We start from the raw sequence: 27,400 nt of genomic DNA on the forward strand, positions 1-27,400 counted from the left end.
GTGCTAGAACGGTAACAGTGGTGCTGGTGCCTGAACTGATACTTAAAATAACAAAAAGCATGAAGTGAAGGTCAATGACATGAAAGAATGGCTTCTTTTTTTTTTTCTAAGGCAAATTTGAACTTTTAGATTGTTTAGCTTTAGGCATTTTGACTGTGTGTAAGGTAGCTACTAGCTAACGTTAGGCATCTATACCGGTACGCAGCACAATGGTGCAGTGGTTAGCACTGTTGCCTCACAGCAAGAAAGTTCTGGGTTTGAACCTTATGGCTGACGGGGGCCTTTCTATGTGGAGTTTGCATATTCTCCCCATGTCTGTGTGGGTTTACTCCCACTTCAGAGACATGCAGATTAGGTTGAACTTATTGTACGTCGCTCTGGATAAAAGCATCTGCTAAATGCCTGTAATGTAATCTACTGCTGTGAGGTCCAGTGATGCTTATGTTGCCTTAATCATCTGTATCGGAGCATCCATCCATTATCTGTAGCCGCTTATCCTGTTCTACAGGGTCGCAGGCAAGCTGGAGCCTATCCCAGCTGACTATGGGCGAGAGGCGGGGTACACCTTGGAAAAATCGCCAGATCATCGCAGGGCTGACACATAGAGACAAACAACCATTCACACTCACATTCACACCTACGGTCAATTTAGAGTCACCAGTTAACCTAACCTGCATGTCTTTGGACTGTGGGGGAAACCGGAGCACCCGGAGGAAACCCACACGGACACAGGGAGAACATGCAAACTCCGCACAGAAAGGCCCTCGCCGGCCGCTGGGGTCAAACCGAGGACCTTCTTGCTGTGAGGCAACAGTGCTAACCACTGCACCACCGTGTCGCCCCTGTATCGGCAAGTATTTCAACTGACACAAACTCAGGCATTTAAGTGGCACTGAAATCTGTGTTGTGATTCAGTACCGTAGATGCCACTCATATAGGAACCAGTGCTATACTGACACCAGGTTTTGGTGCCCAACCCTAAGTTTTTTCACCATTTGACAGAACAGTAGAAGAGTAGTTTGATTTCAAAACATGAACCAGTACAGCTTCTGTAGCAGATCCTTTGCTGAGGTTTATCTAATCACATGCATTTATGTAAAGTATTTAGCTGAAGGCAGCTCAACGGATCTGAGACTAGCTTCAGGCAGACTTTAATTCAGAAAGAAGAAGAAACCTTTATTTGTCACATGCACACGTCAAGCACAGTGAGATTCATCCTCTGCATTTAACCCATCTGAAGCAGTGAACACACACACACACAGAGCAGTGGGCAGCCATACTACAGCGCCCAGGGAGTAGTCAGGGGTTCAGTACCTTGTTCAAGGGCACTTCGGCCCAAGGCCGCCCCACATTAACCTAACTGCATGTCTTTGAACTGTGGGGGAAACCAGAGCACCAGGAGGAAACCCACGCTGACAACATGCAAACTCCACACAGAAAGGCCCCCACCGGTCACCGGCCTCGAACCCAGAACCTTCTTGCTGTGAGGCGATAGTGCTAACCGCTACACCACCGTGCTGGGTGCAGCAGTTTCACAGATTCGTTGTTGTATTTACCTTCTCTGGTCTGATTATTGACTTGTTTAAAGAAACATCAATAATGAAAACGGAAGGTTTAAAGACGACTAGACAGAGAAGCATGTGCATGATCTCCGCTTCAAGAAAAGCAGAGATGTCCGAGAAGAAAAGCAGAAAAAGATGTCTTGTCGGTTCAGAAATCAAAAGTAGCAACACAAAGTCTCATCTCATCTCATCTCATTATCTGTAGCCGCTTTATCCTTCTGCAGGGTCGCAGGCAAGCTGGAGCCTATCCCAGCTGACTACGGGCGAAAGGCGGGGTACACCCTGGACAAGTCGCCAGGTCATCACAGGGCTGACACATAGACACAGACAACCATTCACACTCACGTTCACACCTACGGTCAATTTAGAGTCACCAGTTAACTTAACCTGCATGTCTTTGGACTGTGGGGGAAACCGGAGCACCCGGAGGAAACCCACGCAGACACGGGGAGAACATGCAATCTCCACACAGAAAGGCCCTCGCCGGCCATGGGGCTCGAACCCGGACCTTCTTATTGTGAGGTGACAGCGCTAACCACTACACCACCGTGCCGCCCGCAACACAAAGTATGAAACAAAACATAACCTCTTAAATGGTCTTATTGATAGCGATAAAATAATCATTAATGATTCAACGTTAAAAGGTAGCTGTTGTTGATATTCAGTTATGCATTCAGCGATTTTATATAACGTAACCTACAGCCTCTGAGCTAGCATTAGAACCTATATGCTGGCACTAACTACAGCCCATGACTCGCTCATTTCCCTAAATGGCTAAATGACTCCAAATAAAACTTGTGCAAATAATCTGCCAGTAGTTCGGTCTATTTCAGCGCAGAAGTGATCCTTACCATGCCAACACCTCACTGTATAAACAGCTAATAGCTGTCAGCAAAAAGCTTCTGACAGGGGGAAAAAAAATCCTTCTGAGGGATGTGTTTGTGAGAGAGGAAGAGACAGTCGATCTGGCACCGTCAGCTAGATTGAGTCAAACAAGCCCTTTGTCAGTAAGGTAAACGTCTCTACAGGATTAATGTTGTGAAGCCGAGAAGTGCCTTTTTAGGTGTGAGGAGTCGCATTAGTCCACATGAGTGTTTTTGGCCTGGTGAAAGGAGGTGTTCCTCTGGCCTTGTTTGCCAGTGCCCTTTTCAAGGTCGCAGTTGGATGGCTCCACACTAGTGAAGATAAGTGTCAGAGAGCTATGAGTGCCAGAGCTTTCAGCTCCACAGCTAGAGGAAATGTCTGTCCTCACACGCAGACAGGAAGCTGAACATTGTCATTATCCCATTATCTGCACGTTATCAACCTACACCTAGTCCTGCCGTGGGCTGTTTATTATGACTGTGTAGTATTGTTAAAATTTCAAAAAATGAAAACGACCAACATGCACAGTAATAACAGTGTGTGTAAAACCCACATTCTGTCTGTACCATGTTGGCTGTTTAGTAGATAGCATTATCTTCAGTTCAGTAGCATTACAGAGGCAGAGGTCCAGCCTTTCTCGCGCTTTCTCGCGCTTTCTCTCTTTCTGTCTGCCAAAGCCACCTGGGATGCCTGATTTTATCCTTCTGTTTCCTTTGACACTGTACAGCTAGCTTTTTTACACCAGCAAAAATGTTCTCCATTATTCTAAACAACATTCCAGCACATTGTCCAGGCTTGCTGGTTCAGTGTGCATCATCGATGTTTTAGTGCATAAAGGCTTAAAATATCTATTGTGTCATGCTGGGAAATGCGTCCTTATCAGAAGTCACCTATCTGCAGCCTGGACAAGGCCTTTCTCTGTCTCTAGAAGAAGTTCTTTTATAGGACCCTTCTAAAGAGCAACTTCTGTCTGCTCATCGATTAGATCTAACCTCAGTTTAGCTTCTCACACTTTTCTGCCTGCCAGATAGTCCGCAAGAAATACCACACAAGTCTTGATCTCTGTGCAAAGGGTGGAAGAAAAGTAGAGCTATGTTTCCTCTGTTTACTACAAGCCTGAGAAAACATTTATGGCATTCTGCTGGGCCAAGGAATGTCTTGTTTTGGAATGAGAGGACAATGGATAACCTCTATTTTCAGGCAGCAGTACTTTTGGAGAAACGGGGTCGCAATTGTGGAATGTGGATTTCTGTTTAGAAAAACGTTCTTTTCAGAAATGACAGAAGGTATGGAAATAACTGTCGTATTGCTTTACCCCTTATGTCATAACTTTGCTTGCCCTACAACGAACTTGTGCTGAATGTAACTGGAACTTGTCAAGTGGGTGACCATGCAGTTTTTCGACCACAACTATGTTGTCCCCAGTTTAGAGAGAACTGCATTCTTCTTCAGCTCACAAGAGGCTGATGGGGGAGGATGCAGGAAGTGGCCCAATGGGTGACCACTGGGAGCTACGTATTTCAGACCCATCTTCCTGTGTGATAAATTTGAGATTTCCTTCGCTTTGGGGCCAGAGATGCGGGGCCTTCCATGTAGGCGGTTTGTTCATGGGTAGGGAGTCGTTGATTTGAGCTATGGTTATTCAGGGTCAGGGAAACTAAGAGCAGCTGCTCCATTTTGCTGCTAATCTGCTTACACTGCAGCCACTAATTGCACTGCAAATTATAACCACGACTTTTTGAAAGAAGTCGGGTCAGTGGTCATTAGGCACAGTGGACATCTTTTGCTTTCTGCTGCAGAGAGGGAAATTCCCCTTTCACTAAAAGAAGGGGGAAAAAACCCAACAAAAAAAACGACAAAGACTCTTTCACAGAGCATATCACACAGTGTCTGGTGTGGGCTTTTTACAATGGCAACAAAATGGAGGGACGTAGCTGTAGTAGTGTTTCAGTGAAGCATTTCCAAAACAACGGTCTAAAAGTCAGCCTCGACGGATGCCATTTCAAACAATCAGAGGAGACTTGTTTTGCTGAGGGTTTTCAGAAACACTAGGAGCTCCACTTGTGGCGAGGTGAGGTTTTGGTGGTTCTTCGAGCTATTTTTGGGACAGTGCCATGACTCGGAGAGTGATTGGAAGCCCTGGAACTGACCTCTACACTGTGATAAAGCAGCCCTCTCTCTCTCTCGCTCTCAGTTTCTTCTCTGTTTTTCCATCTCTCCTTCTTTCCTTTCACTATGGTTGTGTCAGCAGAGGCAGTCAGAGAGGACACGGGATGCGTCCTTTCCCAGATAGCGCCTGGTGGAAGTGGGCGAAAGGTCATGAATGAGTGGGTTTGGCATTTGGAGGGTGTGTGTGGATCTAGCGAGTGGTGTGTGTCGCCCGGAAGAAGATGCTGCAACTGGCAGTGCCGCGTACTAGTTTCTCATTAAGAGCGTTTAAACCGTGTCATCAATCAGACCTTAAACCTGAACTGCTTACTTTACCAAGAAGACACCAGGGGGGTTCTGTACCGCATTCATTTCCTGTAGCTGGCTCCTGGTTTATGTGCTTTACAGTGTGTCTGCTTCGGGTTATTCCACAGACCCCTGATACATGTGGATGGCAAGAAAAAAAAAGCTTCATAAATAATATCGCTCCCTGCCCCCATGAACCCGTGGCGACACCAGGAACGGCGTGGGGGCACATCCTGTCTCATGTTCAATGAAGCAGATATCCCAGTAGTATTTATAAGCATGTCTTCTCTTCCCAGACACAAGCTGGCATCGCGCTCTAATCACTGTCCCATGCGGCTACACCAGGCATATCTGAGCCACGCTGTTGTTGATATAGATTTAAAAGGAAAGAAATAGAGTCCTCCTTTTGGGACTTGAATTTTCAAGATGTTATTCTTGGTATGGCGCAGAAGAAAGGTGTCAGTTTTGCTGAAAGGAAGAATTTGCCTTTGTGGATGGTGCTGCAATAGTAATTAAGAGAAGTCGATAGAGGTCTTTTGGCAGTTTTTTGTTTGTTTTGTGTTGTTTTTAGGATTCCAGATTCCAGTGCAGGGATTTGAGTCGAGGAACTCTGTGCTCTGTGTTGTATTTGGGATTGAACACTCGTCTTTTTGGCCCAACACATGCCTTTTACTGTACAGACAGGAAGCTGGGCGGGATACATTAGTGGTGAATTTAACTGTACAACTGAATCTTTAAACAAAGTTCAACAAAGTTTAAAGAAAGACAGTGACTTGGATTATGTATAGAAATGTTTAGTTCGGGTCTATCATATTTCCTAAATAAAAAACGGCCCCTCAATACAGCTGTTGTAAACATGCCTACAAATCATTTATGCATTAGCTTAGCTACTGGCAGTAACTTTGTGACACTTTATGTATGTAGGAGTACATTGTGACGGATCTTTGAGAGCCGGATGTTTGAATTTTTTCGCTAGATGTAGGATTCATTTATAGAAAACTAGAAATTACTGTTGCGTCAGAGAAAGAAGGTTCGGAGTTCGAACTTCCTGGTTGACTGGGATCTTTCTGTCTGGAGTTTCCGTGTTCTCCTTGTGCCTGCGTGGGTTTCCTCCGGGTGCTCCGGTTTCCTCCCACAGTCCAAAGACATGATGATTTGGTCAACGAGCTACAATAAATTGTCCATAGGTGTGAATGTGAGTGTGAATGGATGTCTGTCTCTTTGGCTTCATCCACATGAATACATTTTATTTTTAAAACGAAAACGATCTCCACCCAGACGAGTGTTTTAGCTCCGTATCAGAAATAATCTCCATCTCTCCTAACACACCTGAAAACGCATATCACATGACCATTCATGTACACTGGGCCTGCGCGTGCTGGTATAAACAGCTGATGCCATTTGTTTTATTCCGGAACAGGATCACATGATAGGAGCATTACGAATCAAGGAATGATGCAAATGTGGGAGTCTGTGTCATCGTTTCTAAACATTTCCTGTTTTTTGCCCGTCAACACTAAAAGTACTACTCTGGAGTTTTCAGATTAAAACAGGGTCAAGCAGTATTTCCAAAAGTCTTCGTTTTTGGGGCTTGAAAACTCCAGAGTAGTGTGGATGCCAGGCGTAAACGTAGCAAAAGTGATGCCTTTTAAAACTAAAATATATTAATGTGGACGTAGCGGCTGTGTTAGCCCTGCGATAGATTGGCGACCTGTTCAAGGTGTATCCCACCTCTCGGATTGGCTCCGGCTCCGGCTCACCTTAGACACCGACAGATCAGCAGTCTAGTAAATGAATGAATGAATGAACGAACATAAATTACATTTCTGGTTGAGAGTATGCTGTGCGCGTTTTGACTGTTGCTTCTAACCTAAGCGTTTTCATTTATTTTTATTTTTCCCCTTTTGTTTCAGTGGCGGCTGGTAGTCTTTCAAACAGGGGAGGTTGGTCGGTTACGATATTTCCAGATTTTAAAAGAAAAAACATCAATTTTGCCCATACTCTTGCCTCTGATCTGGCTGATTGTTGGCAGCGTCACAAACTGTGAAATAACAGGTTCTTTTGGCCCATTAGCCTACTGTCCAATATACATGATGGTGGTGTTGGGGGGGGGGTATATTTTAACATTTTATATTTTAAAATTGTGGCATGTTGTTTAAAAATTGATCATTATTGAAAGCAGCTCTTTGTCAGGAACCTCAGCAGTAGAGCTGGGTGCCACACATTTCATTCAATGACACTTTCCCTATATTTTACTTATTTTGACTGAGAAATGTTTTATTGACAATTTTGATAACCCTTCACTTTTAATCCAGGTCTGTAGTGTGAAATGTTCTCGGCTGTGTTTTTGTTTAAAAATGTTTTCCAAATTGTAGCTGTGTTTAATTCATATCCAGAAAAATATATATTCCAATATAATATACTCAGCATAAACATTTTAAATAGATTCTATATTTTTGGTCCATCCATGACATATTACTAAAGTAGCCTATTTACTGTTGTTGATGTGGGTCACTTGCTGTTAGCCAATTCACTTTCTCGTACCAGGAGAGCTGAAAGGAACGAGTATTATTCCCTACCTTTTTCACCAAGTCAATTTGAGGCGTTGGTCTACCCTGCTCTTTAATTTTAATTTTTTCCTCGAAAGGAAGGCTGGCAAATGGCTTCGCCAAAATTAAATCAGCAATGCTTGGCATCCGTGCGCAGCTTTCTTGCTAGCTGACTAGCCCCCTCAAGTTCAAGTTCAGTCACTCAAATAAATGAAATTTCTGGAACTAAGATAGCAAACTTGACAACACTATATTTACACTTTATTTACAATGAAAATATATACAAACTAAAAAAGCTGGTAGAAACCGTATGTAATGAATGAAATCGAAATGTAAGCTGATCTCTTACAATACACCACAGCACTTGCGAATCCGCATGGGACTGAACTGAAATTCACTGCTGCCTGTCTATATTTGAAACGAGCTGTCAATCAAAGAAAATATCCGGCCGCTTTCACCAATCACCAGTCTCCTCGCTGAAACTGCCATGTCCCTCCCATGTGAGGCTGGGAGTCTGTAGGCGGGCATTTTCGCAGTATTTGTCCAATAACCGTCTTGCATTTTGAGATTGAAAAGCGCATCGCTCCCAAATGCCATTGAAGTCCACCGAGGCTGGGAGTCCGTGCGATTCCGTGGGCGGGCGTTTTCGCAGTATTTGTCCAATAATCGTCTTGCATTTTGATATTGAAAAGCGCATAGCTCCCAAATGCCATTGAAGTCCACTGAGGCTGGGCTGCATCGCGCTGTCACGAGGGGGAAAAACTCACGCACACATTAAAGTTATAAGGGAATGATTTCGCACTGTAGTGGGTTGAGCACATATATTTCTATGATTCTGGATCTGAAATAGCAATGTTATAAGGTCGGCTATAACATAAGCCTAGTGCAGTTCATCCTACACGATGTTCGTCATTTTTAGAGGAGGCTGAGCCTCCCTCGTTGTCTTAGAGCAATCGCCCGTGTTCTGTTTATCTTTCTGTGTTTGTATGGTTTGATGTTTGTTCTTTGTTTGAATGCTTTGTCCGCCGGTTGTGGCGTAGCTCCAGACCAAGTTTTGGGTGTCAGTTTCCTTAGGCCTTGGTCTGCGTGTTTTGTTTGCTGTGGACTGCAGTGAGCTCATTGTTCTCTTTAACATCGGAGTTGCCCAGTGCTCTGTGTGGCAGTGCTTTTGTGCTCACTTTCTAGATCCATGGTGCGCTGTTCCGAGCGCTGTTGCCTGGTGGCGTCATGGTGGCTGTGCAGGCGGTGTGGGACTGACCTTCGTGCACCTTTTGGTGGGACTGTGGCCAGCTACACCACTAGAGTTACATCCTGATCTCTTTTGGTGGACTTTTTTTTTGGGGGGGTAATTGTAAAGCAACAATTTATTATTATTATTATTATTATTATTATTATTATTATTACAGGCACAGGAAGTTAATGCTAGAAAGCTAAATATCTGATGAAAATACAGGCTATAATTATACTAAGCATCTTTTTCTTATTTACCGCAAACTGATATCCAGCTGGGGGCGGCACGGTGGTGTAGTGGTTAGCGCTGTCGCCTCACAGCAAGAAGGTCCGGGTTCGAGCCCCGTGGCCGGCGAGGGCCTTTCTGTGCGGAGTTTGCATGTTCTCCCCGTGTCCGCGTGGGTTTCCTCCGGGTGCTCCGGTTTCCCCCACAGTCCAAAGACATGCAGGTTAGGTTAACTGGTGACTCTAAATTGACCGTGGGTGTGAATGGTTGTCTGTGTCTATGTGTCAGCCCTGTGATGACCTGGCGACTTGTCCAGGGTGTACCCCGCCTTTTGCCCGTAGTCAGCTGGGATAGGCTCCAGCTTGCCTGCGACCCTGTAGAAGGATAAAGCGGCTAGAGATAATGAGAATGAGATGATGATATCCAGCTGTGCATGTTTCACCAGACCGAACAATCAAATTAAACCAATCCAAATAGTTAAAGTACATGTGTACCTGGATACATTAAAAAACAATACTGTTACAAACCAAAATCCCATCTTAGAATATGATGGGACCAACTTGAGGATGTATGGACGCTACATTGAGAGTTTGGAATTACACATCTATATTTTTGAGTTCATGGTATAAATATGCTGTTTAAATGGCATCTTGTGGGTATATATATTATTGAAATGTATAAAACTGTATCTGCTGTTGCCTTATCGGAGCTGTCAGATATAATCTTATAATTCCAAGCTCTCGAAAGTCAGATCACTTCCTTTAGAATCTCATGTTGATCTCATGTGACCTTTAGGTCTGGAGGTCTGCTGCACGCTGGCAAATAGTCATAACAACTTTCTGTAAAGTTGCACATTTTTTTAGGGAAGTGAAGATTTGAACTTTTTCTCATTAACCACGGCTTTGACAGAAACGCCGTCTTTGCAAATCTCTGGTTGCTTGCGGTTGAATCCTCGTTGATTGCATGCTGAGTATCACAGTGACAACACTTTGATGGATGTAGACAAAATGGCAAAGTCTGCCAAAGCCCTGAGGCTGAGTGATGCCATACTGTGTTACAAAACACTACAGTCGTGGCCAAAAGTTTTGAGACTGACACAAATTTTGGTTTTCACAAAGTTTGCTGCTTCAGTTTTTATGGTGGCAATTTGCATTGACTCTAGATTGTTACAAAGAGTGATCAGATGATTTGCAATTAAATGCAAAGTCCTTCCTTGCCATGAAAAATTAACTTAATCACAAAACCCCCATTTCCACTGCATTTTAGCCCTGCCACAAAATGACCTGCTAACATCATTTCAGTGATCCTATTGTTAGCTCAGGAGAAAGTGTTAAGGAGGACAAGGCAGCTGATATCACTTTGTCATGCTGATAGAGCAGACTGGTTGCTTTAAAATGGAGACGGTGCTTGAAATCATTGTCTTCTTCTGTTAACCATGGTTACCTCCAAGGAAACATGTGCAGTCATCATTGCTTTGCATCAAAAGGGCTTCACAGGCAAGGATATTGCTGCTAGTAAGATTGCACCTAAATCAACCGTTTATTGGATCATCAAGAACTTCAAGGAGAGAGGTTCAATTGCTGTGAAGAAGGCTTCAGGGCGCCCAAGAAAGTCCAGCAAGTGCCAGGACTGTCTCCTAAAGAGGATTCAGCTACTGGATCGGGTCACCACCAGTGCAGAGCTTGCTCAGGAATGGCAGCAGGCAGGTGTGAGTGCATCTGCACGCACAGCGAGGCAAAGACTTTTGGAGGCTGGCCTGGTGTCAAGAAGGGCAGCAAAGAAGCCACTTCTCTCCAAGAAAAACATCAAGGACAGACTGACATTCTGCAGGAAGTACAGGGATTGGACTGCAGAGGACTGGGGTAAAGTTATTTTCTTTGATGAAGCCCCCTTCAAACTGTTTGGGACATCTGGAAAAATGATTGTCCAGAGAAGAAAAGGTGAACACTACCATGAGTCCTGTGTCATGCCAACAGTAAAGTATCCTGAGATTATTCATGTGTGGGGTTGCTTCTCATCCAAGGGAGTGAGCTTACTCTGTTTTGCCTCAGAACACTGCCATGAATAAAGAATGGTATCAAAACATCCTCCAAGAGCAACTTCTCCCAACGATCCAGGAGCAATTTGGTGATGAACGATGCTTTTTCCAGCATGATGGAGCACCATGTCACAAGGCAAAAGTGATAACTAAGTAGCTCGGGGAACAGAACATTAAAATTTTGAGTCCATGGCCAGGAAACTCCCCAGATCTTAATCCCATCGGGTGGACAAACATCCATCCATCCATTCATCCGTTACCTGTAGCCGCTTATCCTGTCCTACAGGGTCACAGGCAAGCTGGAGCCTATCCCAGCTGACTATGGGCGAGAGGCAGGGTACACCCTGGACAAGTCTCCAGGTCATCGCAGGGCTGGCACATAGAGACAGACAACCATTCACACTCACATTCACACCTACGGTCAATTTAGAGTCAGCGGTTAACCTAACCTGCATGTCTTTGGACTGTGGGGGAAACCGGCGCACCCGGAGGAAACTCACATGGACACGGGGACAGCATGCAAACTCCACACAGAAAGGCTTGAACCCAGGACCTTCTTGCTGTGAGGCAACAGTGCTAACCACTACACCACCGTGTCGCCCCGGTGGACAAACAAAACCCCCAAAATTGTGATAAACTCCAAGCACTGATTATGCAAGAATGGGTTGCCATTAGTCAAGATTTGGCCCAGAAGCTGATATCCAGCATGTCAGGGTGACTTGCAGGAGTCTTGAAAAAGAAGGGTCAACACTGTAAATATTGACTCTTTGCATAAACTTGAAGTATTTGTCAATAAAAGCCTTTGAAACTTATGAAGTGCTTATAATTGTATCATATAATTGTACTTCAGTGTACCATAGAAACATCTGACAAAAAGATCTAAAAACACTGAAGCAGCAAACTTTGTGAAATCCAAAATTTGTGTCAGTCTCAAAACTTTTGGCCACGACTGTACATATTACTGACAAATAAAATAGTAAACTTGAGTTTTAAGCTGGAATTTTTCTTTGAGGGTTCAGTATTACATTACAGTGGGCATCTTGCCTCCAAAGTAATGATTTCACTTGAGTTTCTGGGAATGAAGCTGTACTGTAGTCCAGAGTTCACTCACATACCCGTTCACCCCCAGAGCAAAGCAGATTTTATTGCAGAGGCTAAGGCCACTGTGTCCAGAATGAGCAGGACATGACTCATCAATGACTTATGATTAGAAACTTTTCCTGTCTCACGTTCTTTGCCTTTTGGTCTCTTTCAGGGCATGAGGGTGTTGGTGGACGCCCGGGACAAGCTCGAGGTGCCCTGGCAGAACTTCGAGAATGAGAAGCACGGCATGTTTGTTATGTCGTTCGAAAACAAGGCAGGAATGCCAGTGGAGCCCTGTACCTTCCAGCTGTATGTGCCTGCCCTCCAGGCACTCTGGGGTGACTCAGGCATCCAGGAGGCTTATGGGCGCAGGAGTGAATTCCAGCTGGTGAGTAACTTTCATCTGAGAGCATCTGAGGATGCTACTGGGCCTGGCCTCTGAGTAACACACACACACACACACACACACACACACACACACACACACACACACACACAGGAGTGTCTCTCATCTTGATGCCTGGTCTAATCATGAAAGCTATTTAAAAGTGGCTTATAAAATATGAACTCGTGCCTGAAGTGTAAATTATTTGTGTTTGTCTAAGTTCTTTATGGAACTGAAAAAGCTGATGCTTAAAACTATACTGTGTGATTTAAAAAGAACTGTGTGTTATTTTGTTAGCGCACAGAAGAAATGGAAAGGGAATGCATGAGTACATGCGCGCACTCATACTTTTGAGTGGTTATTGGTACCATTCTACTATCATGAGTGTAAACATTCATTCAATATTTTGGACCGAAACAGCAAACAATAGTGACTAGCGTTAACAACATGCTAAGCACCATACAGCAGGGTTCCCGCTGGCGCTCGTCACGCTCGTCACTGACAAACATAATCCATCAGTGAAGAAGAGAAAATTACTAACAGTCATCACAGTCACGAGTGTATTTGTCATCGCCATCATAAGTCATCTTTTAACCCTCTGGGGTCTGAAGGTATTTTCTGGCACGCTCATGATTTTGGTACGCTCTGATTTTGTTGTCAGTTTCCACAAATCTAAGCAGTATTTTCAAAGTCGTATGACTTTTTTTGTATTCAGCACAAGTTCAGCTACAATAATATCTGTGTAGTATGTATGTCATGATTGTACTTTTAAAAAAATAACAGATAAATGAAGATGCTGTAAGAAGCAGTTTTAGAACGGTGTTGGAATGTGTGAAAAAAACATGACCTTACCCATTGTGTCGAACTGTTTTGGTCACTTGAAGTGATTCTGTTCAGTCTTAGGAATATATCAAGCACAAAACCTTAAATCTGCTCCATTGATTTGGACAATTAACTGGCCATCAAAAAAATGTACAGCGCCCTTCACAATTATTGGCACCCCTGGTTAAGATGTGTTAAAAGCCTTAAAATAAATTCTATTTTTATTGCAGAAGCATAATCTCACACTGAAAATTGTAGAAAAATATAACCTTTAACTCAAGTGAATTAAAAAAAAATCCCTGACTAAGAAATAATTATTTTTCATAAAATCACCTGTTCCACAATTATTGGCACCCATAACGATTCCTAGAAAATAAATGTACTTGAAGCACTTCTGTCATTTCTGCTGTAGTTTATAAAGTTGATCAGAGTATCTAGGAACCTTTAATTAGTAATTCATCACATCCTGTTTCCCTGGGGTATAAATATGATGTGACACAGAGGCCTATTTCTCTTATCCACTCTTCAACATGGGAAAGACAAGAGAACACAGTAAGGCAGATGTGTGTCGACCTTCATAAGTCAGGCAATGGCTACAAGAAAATAACCACTCGCCTACACCTGCCCAGATCTACAGTCAGAGGAATCATCAAGAAGTTTAAAACAACTGGAACAGTGGCAAACAAGCCTGGATGAGGATGCAAGTTTATCTTGCCACCACGCACAGTGAGGAGGATTGTAAGAGAAGTAAAAAGTTCTCCAAAGCTCACTGTTAGAGAATTGCATCAAAGAGTAGCATCTTGGGGTCACAAAGTCTCCATAACAACCATCAGGCGCTATCTACATGCCAACAAGCTGTTTGGGAGGCATGCACGGAAAAAGCCTTTTCTCACTTACGAGCATAAATGTAAACGTCTGGAGTTTGCTAAGCGGTACTGGGACTTCAACTGAGACTGTGTGCTTTGATCAGATGAGACCAAGATAGAGCTTTTTGGCAACAAACACTCTAAGTGGGTCTGGCGTAACACAAAAGATGAGTACGTGGAAAAGCACCTCATGCCCACTGTGAAGTATGGGGGAGGATCGGTGATGCTGTGGGCCTGTTTCTCTTCCAAAGGCCCCGGGAACCTTGTTAGGGTGCATGGCATCATGAACTCTTTGAAATACCAGGACATTTTAAATCAAAATCTGGTGGCCTCTGCCCGAAAGCTGAAGATGGGTCGTCACTGGGCCTTTCAGCAAGATAATGACCCTAAACATGTGGCCAAATCTACACAAAAATGGTTCATCAGACACAAAATCAAGCTCCTTCCATGGCCATCTCAGTCCCCAGACCTCAACCCAATTGAAAACCTGTGGGGTGAGCTGAAGAGGAGAGTGCATAGGAGACGACCCAGGACTCTGGACAATTTAGAGAGATTGTGCAAAGAGGAATGGTCGAAGATCCCTCTCTCTGTATTCTCCCATCTTGTGAAATGTTATAGGAGAAGATTAAGTGCTGTCTTGTTGGCAAAAGGGGGTTGTACAAAATATTAACATCAGGGGTGCCAATAATTGCACACATGATTTCATTTAAAAGAATCATTTCTTAATGTGGGAATTTTTTTTCCCACTGAATAAATGCACTTGAATTAAAGGTTGGATTTTTCTCTTTTTTGCATTGTTGTCCTATATTATTTAAAAAAAAATGAATTTATTAGAAGCCTAAGAACATATCTTAACGAGGGGTGCCAATAATTGTGGCGGGCGCTATTGTTTAGGGATAAAGGGTTGGCAGTGGGAGGGGTATTCAATGAGAAGGGTAAAAAATTCCATTCCATTTAATGAGAAGAGTGAAAACCCCTCCCACTGCCAACTCTTAATCCCATCAGGTCAAGTCACAATGGGTAAGGTAATGTTTTTCACACATTCCAACACAGTTCTAAAACTGCTTTTTACAACAGCTTCATTTATCTGGTATTTGACTTTATTTTGGTATTGCTGGGTTTCAGTCACATTGACTTTTCTTAGCCGTTTTACTGGAAGTGAAATCGCTGGTGGTCTAAATGGCTGCCGTAGTGCAAACAACTAACGATAACTTATCAGAGTATGCTCGTAATCTAGAAGCCACTGCTCGCTTTAGATATATTCAGCAGATTGCTATGTGCAATGGAATCGACCCCTACAGTCTGGGGAAAAAAGGATTTGTCATACGATCTCGAAAACTACCCTTCAGTCAAGTTCCTCAACATCTCGAACTATCTGGTGTTGCAGACGTCCTTCTACACCGTAAGACAGATGAAAGTGTGAAAGAGTATGGAGGCTTATAACTTTTTTGTATGTGGCTGGGTAAAGGACCTCGGTATCAAGTCACTGCTGAATTAATCCTGTATTGTTTTTGCCCGTGTAAGTATGTTTTTAAGGTTTTTGTTCGCGTCTTTACAACAAAGCGCTGCAAGCTGAAGTGTAAACAAACAACAGTTCGCTTGATTCTCACTTGTGTTAATTCTTATCGCTCAGGTAAATCATTCACAAATATCATCAGAAACCCCTTTAAAGACCTGGATCTTAGTTAAACAAGATGGAGAAGTGATCACAGCGCATTGTAACTGTATGGCTGGGTAAGAATTTTGTCGTGACCTTCATGCTTATGGACTTTGTGAGGAGTAAACAAAGAAACAGCTGGGGACTTTAGCGTTTCGTGACTAAAAAAAGTACCGTAAAATAACGACACATAGCAAGACAAGTACTTGGAAAACACTAAGGACAGCTGAGAGGGAGATACAAACCTTTCACCAAGTGATCACTGCAAACTCCAGCATGCTTCGACTCGGCTCCCTTCGAGTTCAGTGAGAGGTTCAAAAGCCACCTTTCTTGACATCTTTTTGTGAAATCCTGTGTTCGTTCACCCTTTTTTATTAGTTCACAGGGAACCCTGAATAAACTTTTATCAGTTTCATGGTTTGATCGATTCGAACAACCTAAAACAATGCAAGCGTAAGGCATTTTTCATGGCGCAATGCACCTTCTCCGTACAAACGCTTTGTCAACTGAGCTTTGGAAGACCACCAGCTAAAGTTTTGAATAACTAATGAGGTGGATGTGACGTCATGTGAAACCCAGCAATTTGACTCTATTCAGTGTGTCTTAAAATTTACTCTTGTACTATTTGACTCAGTTCAGAGCCACAACCAACTCTGTTACACAATTACTCTGTAATTTTGCTCCCACTCCAATTCCAAATTATGTGAATAGTCTTTTATGAATGTGTAAGTGGGCGCTCAGCGCTCCGACTCCGGTGTGACTGAGTAAGGTGACAAGTTTTATGTTTCATCTAATTTAGGTAATTTAAAAAATATAATATTATTTGGCAGTGGGCACATAGGAAAGTGTAAAGTATAAAGTTTCTGTCAATATGTTTATCATGCTTGTATGATGAAAAACTCGCAAAGATGTTTATCTGAATACAACCCCGATTCCAAAAAAGTTGGGACAAAGTACAAATTGTAAATAAAAACGGAATGCAATGATGTGGAAGTTTCAAAATTCCATATTTTAATCAGAATAGAACATAGATGACATATCAAATGTTTAAACTGAGAAAATGTATCATTTAAAGAGAAAAATTAGGTGATTTTAAATTTCATGACAACAACACATCTCAAAAAAGTTGGGACAAGGCCATGTTTACCACTGTGAGACATCCCCTTTTCTCTTTACAACAGTCTGTAAACGTCTGGGGACTGAGGAGACAAGTTGCTCAAGTTTAGGGATAGGAATGTTAACCCATTCTTGTCTAATGTAGGATTCTAGTTGCTCAACTGTCTTACGTCTTTTTTGTCTTCCGTTTTATGATGCGCCAAATGTTTTGTATGGGTGAAAGATCTGGACTGCAGGCTGGCCAGTTCAGTACCCGGACCCTTCTTCTACGCAGCCATGATGCTGTAATTGATGCAGTATGTGGTTTGGCATTGTCATGTTGGAAAATGCAAGGTCTTCCCTGAAAGAGACGTCGTCTGGATGGGAGCATATGTTGCTCTAGGACCTGGATATACCTTTCAGCATTGATGGTGTCTTTCCAGATGTGTAAGCTGCCCATGCCACACGCACTAATGCAACCACATACCATCAGAGATGGAGGCTTCTGAACTGAGCGCTGATGATAACTTGGGTCGTCCTTCTCCTCTTTAGTCCGAATGACACGGCGTCCCTGATTTCCATAAAGAACTTCAAATTTTGATTCGTCTGACCACAGAACAGTTTTCCACTTTGCCACAGTCCATTTTAAATGAGCCTTGGCCCAGAGAAGACGTCTGCGCTTCTGGATCATGTTTAGATACGGCTTCTTCTTTGAACTATAGAGTTTTAGCTGGCAACGGCGGATGGCACGGTGAATTGTGTTCACAGATAATGTTCTCTGGAAATATTCCTGAGCCCATTTTGTGATTTCCAATACAGAAGCATGCCTGTATGTGATGCAGAGCCGTCTAAGGGCCCGAAGATCATGGGCACCCAGTATGGTTTTCCGGCCTTGACCCTTACGCACAGAGATTCTTCCAGATTCTCTGAATCTTTTGATGATATTATGCACTGTAGATGATGATATGTTCAAACTCTTTGCAATTTTACACTGTCGAACTCCTTTCTGATATTGCTCCACTATTTGTCGGTGCAGAATTAGGGGGATTGGTGATTCTCTTCCTATCTTTACTTCTGAGAGCCGCTGCCACTCCAAGATGCTCTTTTTATACCCAGTCATGTTAATGACCTATTGCCAATTGACCTAATGAGTTGCAATTTGATCCTCCATTTGATCTGTTCCTTTTTTGTACCTTTAACTTTTCCAGCCTCTTATTGCCCCTGTCCCAACTTTTTTGAGATGTGTTGCTGTCATGAAATTTCAAATGAGCCAATATTTGGCATGAAATTTCAAAATGTCTCACTTTCGACATTTGATATGTTGTCTATGTTCTATTGTGAATACAATATCAGTTTTTGAGATTTGTAAATTATTGCATTCTGTTTTTATTTACAATTTGTATTTTGTCCCAACTTTTTTGGAATCGGGGTTGTACATGACCTACTCATTCTAAACCTGTCGAGCTTCGCCAGAGAAACTCTCGACGCCAAAGGGTTAAAGAAATCCCTCCACAAATGCCCACGTTTACCAAAATCCAACTGCAGTGAAGAGACGATGGGAAGTCAGAGTGTAAACAATGAGCACGTGATTGCGACCAATAAAAACTGACTACACATAATGACCAAATGAGCACCAAGCTTTTGACCAATCAGTGTGTCTTAATCAACCTGTTGTGGTGGTGTAATTATCTCTGTGTGAACCAAACAATGGCACAGTCTCAGCTGACAAAGTTTTTTGGTCAGGCTCCTTCAAGCACTGAAGATGATTTAAGGGCCAAAACAAGCACGGGGAGGCACGCTCAGAGCCCCAACCGTCCCCGAGCACATCGGACAGTGTCAGTAATACAGGGGTCGGTAAAAAATGCCAAAGTGAAAGTGCTGTCAGCCGGCAAGCGACTGAAGGGAGCTATGTTTCGGGCGGCATGGCGTCTCAAGTTCCCGTGGCTAACGTATGATGAAAAACCCAGTGCCATTCTGTGTTTGATTTGTAAATCGATGGGAAATTCGGATTCCTTCGCTATTAGTTGTTCCAAGATTCTTCTAGACTCTGTTTAAATGTAAATCAAGTTTTCTGTTGAAGTAAAGGGAGTCTTAATGCGTCTTTTGAATAATTACATGCTAAAATAACCTGAAGTAAGCTCAAAATAAGAGGTTTATTTTACCTCGATGGTGCACCCAAAATCAAGTCTTTCTTATTAGAGGCTGGAGTGGAGCCCAAATTTTATATATAATGGAGAGCCCTAGCTGTATCTGTACAAATATTTGAATTGTGCCAGTTTGCTTGGTATAAACCTGTATTAAGTCCACTTTGATAAGTCGGTTACTAAGAAAAAATACAGACTAAGAAAAAGCGAAGAATGCTTATTGGACTTTATTTTTTCAAGGAAGAATGTGGAGAATATTTTTCAGAATCCAGGGGGAACCCTGGTACAGTACAATACCGTTAGCAACATGCTAGCCTGCTAATGTTAGTGTCAACTCTGAGCTTCTCAAGACAGTGATTAGTATGGTCAGTGTTCTAGATTTCCCCAAGTACTATGTCTGTATATGAATTGATCTAAAGCCAATACTGTCATAAACTACCCCAAGTTGATGAGTTGACATTTGAAGTTGGGGGGGTGTTTTCGGTGGTTTTTACTGGTTGGAGGCTGCAGACAAGTTGCAACGTCGCCTCGAAGGCAGCACTAGAAACAGAGCTTCACACGTAAGCACTGAACAGTAACCTTGGCAGTAACCTGAGGAAAAAGATCTCAATGCTTTCTTTGCCTTTATATACACATTGTAAACATCTAAAACCTTCACGCACCTGATCACGAGGGGAAAGAAATTATTCTTTGTTATGAGGTGTCGATAATCAATTGTCTTCAGCAGTAATAGATGATGCTTTAAAGCTGACAGTAAGAAAATGCAAAAGAAGAGACACTGTAGTTTATTTATTTGTATAATATAAGGCTTTCGCTAGTAGACATGAGAAAGCTCAGAAAATAGGCATTTATGGGAAAATGGCTATGTTAGTGCACACACAGCTATACAACTTTTTCCACAGCAGTGTCTTGTTCTCTGATTGGTCGGAAGGTGTTGATGAATTGGCTTTAACAGCATTGCCAGCCGAAAGGAAAACCACAGTTTATACTGTATTAATACACTCGCTCTAATACTTTATTGTTTCTACAGTAGGTACTAACAGCGGGACTTCTGTGGTGGACAGATTTAAAGTGTTTTCTGTAAGGAGAAGTTTATTTAGCATTTTTGAAAAGAATCTCCGGCGTCAGAGATTAATCAGACGTAAAGCTGATCTTTTACATTTTCCACTTTGGGAAAGTCATCAGAAAATAGGGCTTGTTGGTTTCTCGCTAACGTGACAAAGTGCATTTATCTTTAACTTCAAGACAGACAAGACGAGAGTCTGGTGCAGGAACGACATAACAGGAAGTAACTTGCTTTCCAGATGTTCCACAGTATTAACTTAAGTATTCAATGTAGACAGCAATGATGTACACTCACCAGCCACTTTATTAGGAGCACCCTAATAAACACCTGCTGTTTTATGCAGTGATCTAATCAGCCGATCCCTTGACAGCAGCACAATGCATGAAATCATGCAGATACAAATCAAGAACTTCAGTTAATGTTCACTTCAAACATCAGAACGGGAAAGATTGTGATCTCAAAGTGTGACTTTCACTGTGGCATGGGTGTTGGTTTGAGCCAGATGGACTGGTTTGAGTATTTCAGAAACTGCTGATCTCCTGGGGTTTTCACACACAACAGTCTCTAGAGTTTACACAGAATGGTGCGAAAAACACAAAACATTGAGTGAGCGACAGTTCTGTGGGTGGAAACGCCTTGTTGATAAGAGAGGTCAGAGGAAACTGGCCAGAGAAAATTGGTTTGAGCTGCCAGGAGGGATATAGCAACTCATAGCAACTCTTTACAACCGTGGTGAGCAGAAAAGCATCTCAGCATGCAACAGCAGAAGAACACATTGGGTTCCACTCCTGCAGCTAAGAACAGGAATCATAGAATTGAGAACAAGTTTGTATTAAAGTGGCTGGGGAATGTGTTTTCTATCTATCCATCCATCCATTATCCATAACTGCTTATCCTGTGCAGGGTCGCGGGCAAGCTGGAGCCTATCCCAGCTGACTATGGGCGAGAGGTGGGGTACACCCTGGATAAGTTGCCAGGTCATCACAGGGCTGGAGTGTGTTTTAGTAAATCAAAAAAAGTAATCACTGGGAAATTGCTGTGGTATAAGGGAAATAAAACACTTCGGAACATGATGTTATCAGAAAATAATCAACTTTAGGATGGTATCATTAACTTTGCATCACACCACCACATTGTTGATTATTTTTCTATGACAACACACTGCTTGTTGATGTTGAAATAGACAACTAGAAGTGACATACTTGCCTCTGCCAGGATATCTCTTGATAATTCTGAATTATTCACTATTGCAGGCGGCACGGTAGTGTAGTAGTTAGCACTGTCGCCTCACAGCAAAAAGGTTCTGGGTTCGAGCCCAGTGGCTGACGGGGGCCTTTCTGTGTGGAGTTTGCATGTTCTCCCTGTGTCTCCATGGGTTTCCTCCGGGTGCTCCGGTTTCCCCCACAGTCCAAAGACATGCAGGTTAGGCTAATTGGTGGCTCTGAATTGACCGTAGGTATGAGTGTGAGTGGTTGCTTGTCTCTATGTGCCAGCCCTGCAATCATCTGCCGAGTTGTCCAGGGTGTACCCCGCCTTTCACCCATAGTCAGCTGGGATAGGCTGCAGCTCGTCCGCGACCCTGCAAAGGATAAGTGGTTATGGATAATGGATGGAATGATATTTGCTATTGCGAAACTAGGTCGGTAGAGGCCAATGAGAGAAATCTCTTGACTAACTTTAACCCCTGTAGTCATGTAAAGCGGTGTTACTATTACCCCTTTTCCACCAAATCAGTTCCAGGGCTGGTTCAGGGCCAGTGCTGGTACTGGTTCACAACTCGTTCAACTTGCGAGCCAGCTGAGAACCAGTTTGCTTTTCCATAGCTCGGGGTGCTAAGGGGAGCCATGTCATTACATCGCTGTATACGTCAGTTACGTCGCTGTATACGTCAGTTACGTCACTGCATTTGCATAAACCTTGGCGCGAACATCGAAGCAATTACAACACGGAGAAGAAGAAGCAGCAGCAACAACAACAACAATAATGGATGACTTCGCGTATGTACAGCTGCTGCTTCTTGTCGCTTAAAAATGGCGACCTTTCGCGGTCTTGTTATTGTTGTCGGTCTTAACAACACCACCACCACCCCACCACCCCACCCCCCCTGCTGACGTAAGCGGTTCTTTCCTCTGGCCCAGCAGAGAGTTGGTGCTAGCCTGGAACTGGTTTTTCTGGCCCCAGAGCCAGTTCTTTGTCAGTGGAAACAGAAAACCCGGTTCCAAACTAAGCACTGGCCCCGAACCAGCCCTGGAACTGCTTTGGTGGAAAAGGGGCATGAGTCTGCCTGTACTGCCGTGCCTCATTATAACTGGCTACTGCTGTTAGCATACAGTCAAATAAAAACAAAAATGATTACTGAGTGAACAGCTTCAAACAAAACCTTCTTCTTGTTCTTGTTGAGGGAAGGAAGAAACCTTAATTGGTTGTTCCCGAGTGTTCTGAGAGCATAATGACAAGGCATGGATGATCAGAGAACGGCCTTTGCTTGGTGATGTGCATATCAAAGCCTTATCATGGAGGGAAAGAATCGACACAGCTTGCACTCTCTAATCAGTTCACTAATATGCTTGTTATTCTCATACTTGTCATCATCACTGATCTGTCACATCCAATGCACACAAATGAAATAAGACCTGTTCATCAGATCTGACAATTTGCTTTAATCTGCTTTGGATAGAATTGATTCAGGGGCAGATTAGCCATTTTCTTTGTCACCGATTAGCCCTTCTCTTTGTCATAGCCTGCTCAGGACTTTTGCAGCGCTACGACAAAGGATTTTCCTGATTTCTTCTATTTTGTAAATATTTGTCACACTTATTTGTTTCAGATGAATTTAAAACAAAGACAACCTGAATAACCGTGAAGTCATCCAACACCACCTGGCCCTGTGTGAAAAAGTACTGTAATTCCCTCCTTAGTTACTCAATCAAACCATATTTAATTGTTAGTTGAGTTCATTTCGGAGTTTGCATGTTCTCCCCGTGTCTGCGTGGGTTTCCTCCGGGTGCTCCGGTTTCCCCCACAGTCCAAAGACATGCAGGTTAGGTTAACTGGTGACTCTAAATTGACCGTGGGTGTGAATGTGAGTGTGAATGGTTGTCTGTGTCTATGTGTCAGCCCTGTGATGACCTGGCGACTTGTCCAGGGTGTACCCCGCCTTTCGCCCGTAGTCAGCTGGGATAGGCTCCAGCTTGCCTGTGACCCTGTAGAAGGATAAAGCGGCTAGAGATAATGAGATGAGAATGAGTTCATTTCGACTAGACACACCCAGGCTTGGCGGCACGGTGGTGTAGTGGTTAGCGCTGTCGCCTCACAGCAAGAAGGTCCGGGTTCGAGCCCCATGGCCGGCGAGGGCCTTTCTGTGCGGAGTTTGCATGTTCTCCCCGTGTCCGCGTGGGTTTCCTCCGGGTGCTCCGGTTTCCCCCACAGTCCAAAGACATGCAGGTTAGGTTAACTGGTGACTCTAAATTGACCGTGGGTGTGAATGTGAGTGTGAATGGTTGTCTGTGTCTATGTGTCAGCCCTGTGATGACCTGGCGACTTGTCCAGGGTGTACCCCGCCTTTCGCCCGTAGTCAGCTGGGATAGGCTCCAGCTTGCCTGCGACCCTGTAGAAGGATAAAGCGGCTACAGATAACGAGGGAGAGACACCCAGGCTTGATTATTGTCAGCCATGTTGAATCTAAACATCAATGGAACAGACAGAACATCTCCAGCAATGCGCACTACACTGTGATCAAAAGAGATGAGAAAGAACATTATTGAAATCTATCAGTCTGGAAAGAGTTACAAAGCCATTTCTAAGGCTCTGGGACTCCAGCGAATCAGAGTGAGAGCCATTATCTCCAAATGGAGAAAACTTGGAATAGTTATGAATCTTCCCAGAAGTGGCCAGCTTACCAAAATTCCTCCAAGAGCACATCAACGACTCATCTTGGAAGTCACTTAATAATCCAGACAACTATCTGAGGACCTGCAGGCCTCACTCGCCTCAGATAAGGTCAGTATTCATGATTCCACCATTTGAAAGAGAATCTGCAAAAATGATATCCATGGAACAGTTGCAAGGTGAAAACCATTGGTGGGAAAAAAAGTGAAACATAAACCTCATCTCGGGCGGCACAGTGGTGTAGTGGTTAGCACAGCAAGAAGGTCCTGAGTTCGAGCCCAGCGGCTGGCGAGGGCCTTTCTGTGTGGAGTTTGCATGTTCTCCCCATGTCTGCGTGGGTTTCCCCCACAGTCCAAAGACGTGCAGGTTAGGTTAATTGAAAAAGAAAAAAAGAAAGACAGCACAACTTTATTCATCACACACTTGTGAAATTTCCTCTCTGCATTTAACCCATCTGAAGCAGTGAACACACCCATATACCCAGAGCAGTGGGCAGCCATGCTAACAGCGCCCGGGGAGCAGTTGGGAGTTCGGTGCCTCGCTCAAGGGCACCTCAGCCCAAGGCTATCCCATATTAACCTAACCGCATGTCTTTGGACGGTGGGGGAAACCGGAGCACCCGGAGGAAACCCACACAGACACGGGAAGAACATGCAATCTCCACACAGAAAGGCCCTCGCCGGCCGCTGGGTTCAAACCCAGAACCTTCTTGCTGTGAGGCGACCGTGCTAACCACTTACACCACCATGCGACTGATGAGGGCCTTTCTGTGTGGAGTTTGCATGTTCTCCCCATGTCTGCGTGGGTTTCCCCTGGGTGCTCCGGTTTCCCCCACAGTCCAACGACATGCAGGTTAGGCTAATTAGTAGCTCTAAATTGACCGTTTATGGTTGTTTGTCTCTGTGTCAGCCCTTGCAACTTGTCCAGGGTGTGCTCCGCCTCTTGTCCATAGTCAGCTGGGATAGGGTCCAGCTTGCCTGTGACCCTGTAGGACAGGATAAGCGGCTACAGATAATGGATGGATGGATAAAGTTCATCTCTCATTTGTCAAAAAACACCTTAATAACCCACAAGACTTTGGGGATAATGTTCTGTTGAATGAGGGTCGAAAGTGGAACATTCTGGAAGGCATGGGTCCTGTTATAGCTGGTGTAAAGCTAACAGTGCAATCCACAATAAAAATATTGTACCAGTAGTTAAACATGGTGGTGGTTGTGCAATGCTGTGGGGAAGCTTTGCTGTTTCAGAACCTAGATGATTTGCCATAATTAACAGAACTCTGCTATCTACCAGAAAGTCCTCAAGTATTCAAGTGCAATTGGGTTATGCAGCAAGACAACGATATGCAATTCTGCAAAGTCAAGTGGGTCATAATTCTTCCACACTGATCTCCAGTTATCGCAGGCATTCGGGTGCAGTTGTTGCTGTTCAAGGTTATGTTTAGGGGGGCAATAACTTTTTCATGTGGGACATAAAGGTTTTTTTCCCTTTCATACATGAAATGATCGTTTTAAAACGGTTTTGTGCTTGCTCATGTTCAGTTTGTCTTATACTGCATCTTATATGAAGATCTGAAACCATTTAGTGTGAGGAATATGCAAAAACAGGATATGGGGGGGGGGCTTTTTCATGGCACGGTATACTTGCAGGCAGTATATAAGTGTCGTAAAAATTTGTTTTTAAATTTTCCTTCAGGTTTCATTGAACTTAAAGGGATAGTTCGGGATTTTTGACATGAATCTGTATGGCATCCCCATCAATAGTGTCGTGCAAACACACTGACTTACCCCTGACAGCATCCTGTGAGTCCAGTTCTTGTCCAGTTTTGGTCCAGACGAAAGTAGTCCGGCAAGTTTGTTGGGGTCACGAAAGTAAAACGTTTTTCGTCTCAAAACAGTACGTGTTCAAAAGAGTGATATATTTGCATCACAAAACCGTTGTCAAATAAAAAGTCAGACCTCGAAATCGCTTGGCACTATTTTCTCTCCCTTCTTATCGCTGCGCGCTGCCGCCAGGTGACAGCGAAACGCAGACCCACTAAGCTGGTGGGAGACCAAGGCTGCACTCTATCCACGGCATACACACGTGATGGCACGGAGGATGTGTATAGTGGCAGCATCTGTCCCCCCAGAGAGGATCTTTTCAAAAGCAGGACAGATTATAACTGAGAGGAGAAATAGAATCAGAATTAACTAGTTAATTGCAGAAATTAAAGGAATAGGTAGGAAAAGGAAGGCGCAAAGACACCGCGCAGCGCAGGCGCTGCGCACCCGTTTTCAGGCACTGCACGGTGTCTTTGTGCCTGCAGCGGTGCTTTGCCTGTGCTGTGGCTGAAAATAGTTCCAGATATAAATTGGTCTAGTAAATCCCTTCGTGTTAATTTGCATTGATATGTGTACTCGGTGTGACTGTACAAGTCATGAGAAATAATTATAAAAAATCTTGAGTTATTTAATTCACTTTTGTAACGACAATGCTAGCTGGACACGCCGGATTACAGCGACTACGCTAAGCTAAGCTAACCGGGGCGTTTATAGATCAGGACAATGGCTGGGTCGGCTACAAAACGCTTTGGCTCACTCATCCAACTCTAGGGACTGCAGGGACTGACTCAATTTCATCTGGGGGTGGCGTACTCCTTTAAATCAAAAATAAAATCTCAGGAGCTGAAAGAGCCGGCTCCTTATAGTAAGAAGAGCCAAAAGAGCCGGCTCCCGAAAAAGAGCCGAAATTCCCATCACTAGTAAACAATGAATGAAACAGCCGTGGCTGTCACCTGGCGGCAGCGCGCAGCGATAAGAAGGGAGAGAAAATAGTGCCAAGCGATTTCGAGGTCTGACTTTTTATTTGGCAACGGTTTTGTGATGCAAATATATCACTCTTTTGAACACGTACTGTTTTGAGACGAAAAACGTTTTACTTTCGTGACCCCAACAAACTTGCCGGACTACTTTCGTCTGGACCAAAACTGGACAAGAACTGGACTCACAGGATGCTGTCAGGGGTAAGTCAGTGTGTTTGCACGACACTATTGATGGGGATGCCATACAGATTCATGTCAAAAATCCCGAACTATCCTTTTAAACCATGCTTGAACAGAGATGAACTGTTTTGTTGTTCTGGTATTGCTAGCATGTTTAATGCTCTGGTGTGGTTGTTGTTTTTTTGTTTTTTTGTTTTTTTTTACATTTTATATTACACCCTCAAGGATTAAACTTTTGCCTTCCTGTTCTTTGTGGCTGTATACAAGGGTCAGTGTCTTCCTTCAACAGTTATTATGTGCATTAATAATAACTTAATGACGTCTTCAGCATTGGAATGAACCCCATGTTTTGTGTGAAGGAACCGAGTCTGTAGAAGGCATGGCGTTGTGTGGTGAAGCTGGGTCAGAGTACTGACAGCTTTTTGTTTTGTTCTCCCATTCTGCTGTGTGAGGGCTTTCTTGTTATGGGAAAAGTCTGGGGCACATTG

At 43.6% G+C, this 27,400-nt stretch overlaps 1 protein-coding gene across 2 annotated transcripts in view; it reads left to right on the forward strand.

Moving 5' to 3' along the window:
• gna12a (guanine nucleotide binding protein (G protein) alpha 12a) overlaps nucleotides 1–27,400 on the forward strand; it is a 126,748-nt gene that overhangs the window by 35,021 nt on the left and 64,327 nt on the right. For both annotated transcript variants that reach the window (XM_060943071.1, XM_060943070.1), the window contains exon 2: nucleotides 12,179–12,394. In XM_060943071.1, coding sequence (XP_060799054.1) covers nucleotides 12,182–12,394 — 213 coding nt within the window. In that variant the 5' untranslated portion in view covers nucleotides 12,179–12,181. The remainder of the gene's footprint in view (nucleotides 1–12,178; nucleotides 12,395–27,400) is intronic.

This window comes from Neoarius graeffei, chromosome 16, assembly GCF_027579695.1.
Source record: "Neoarius graeffei isolate fNeoGra1 chromosome 16, fNeoGra1.pri, whole genome shotgun sequence".
Classification (NCBI taxonomy): Eukaryota; Metazoa; Chordata; class Actinopteri; order Siluriformes; family Ariidae; genus Neoarius; species Neoarius graeffei.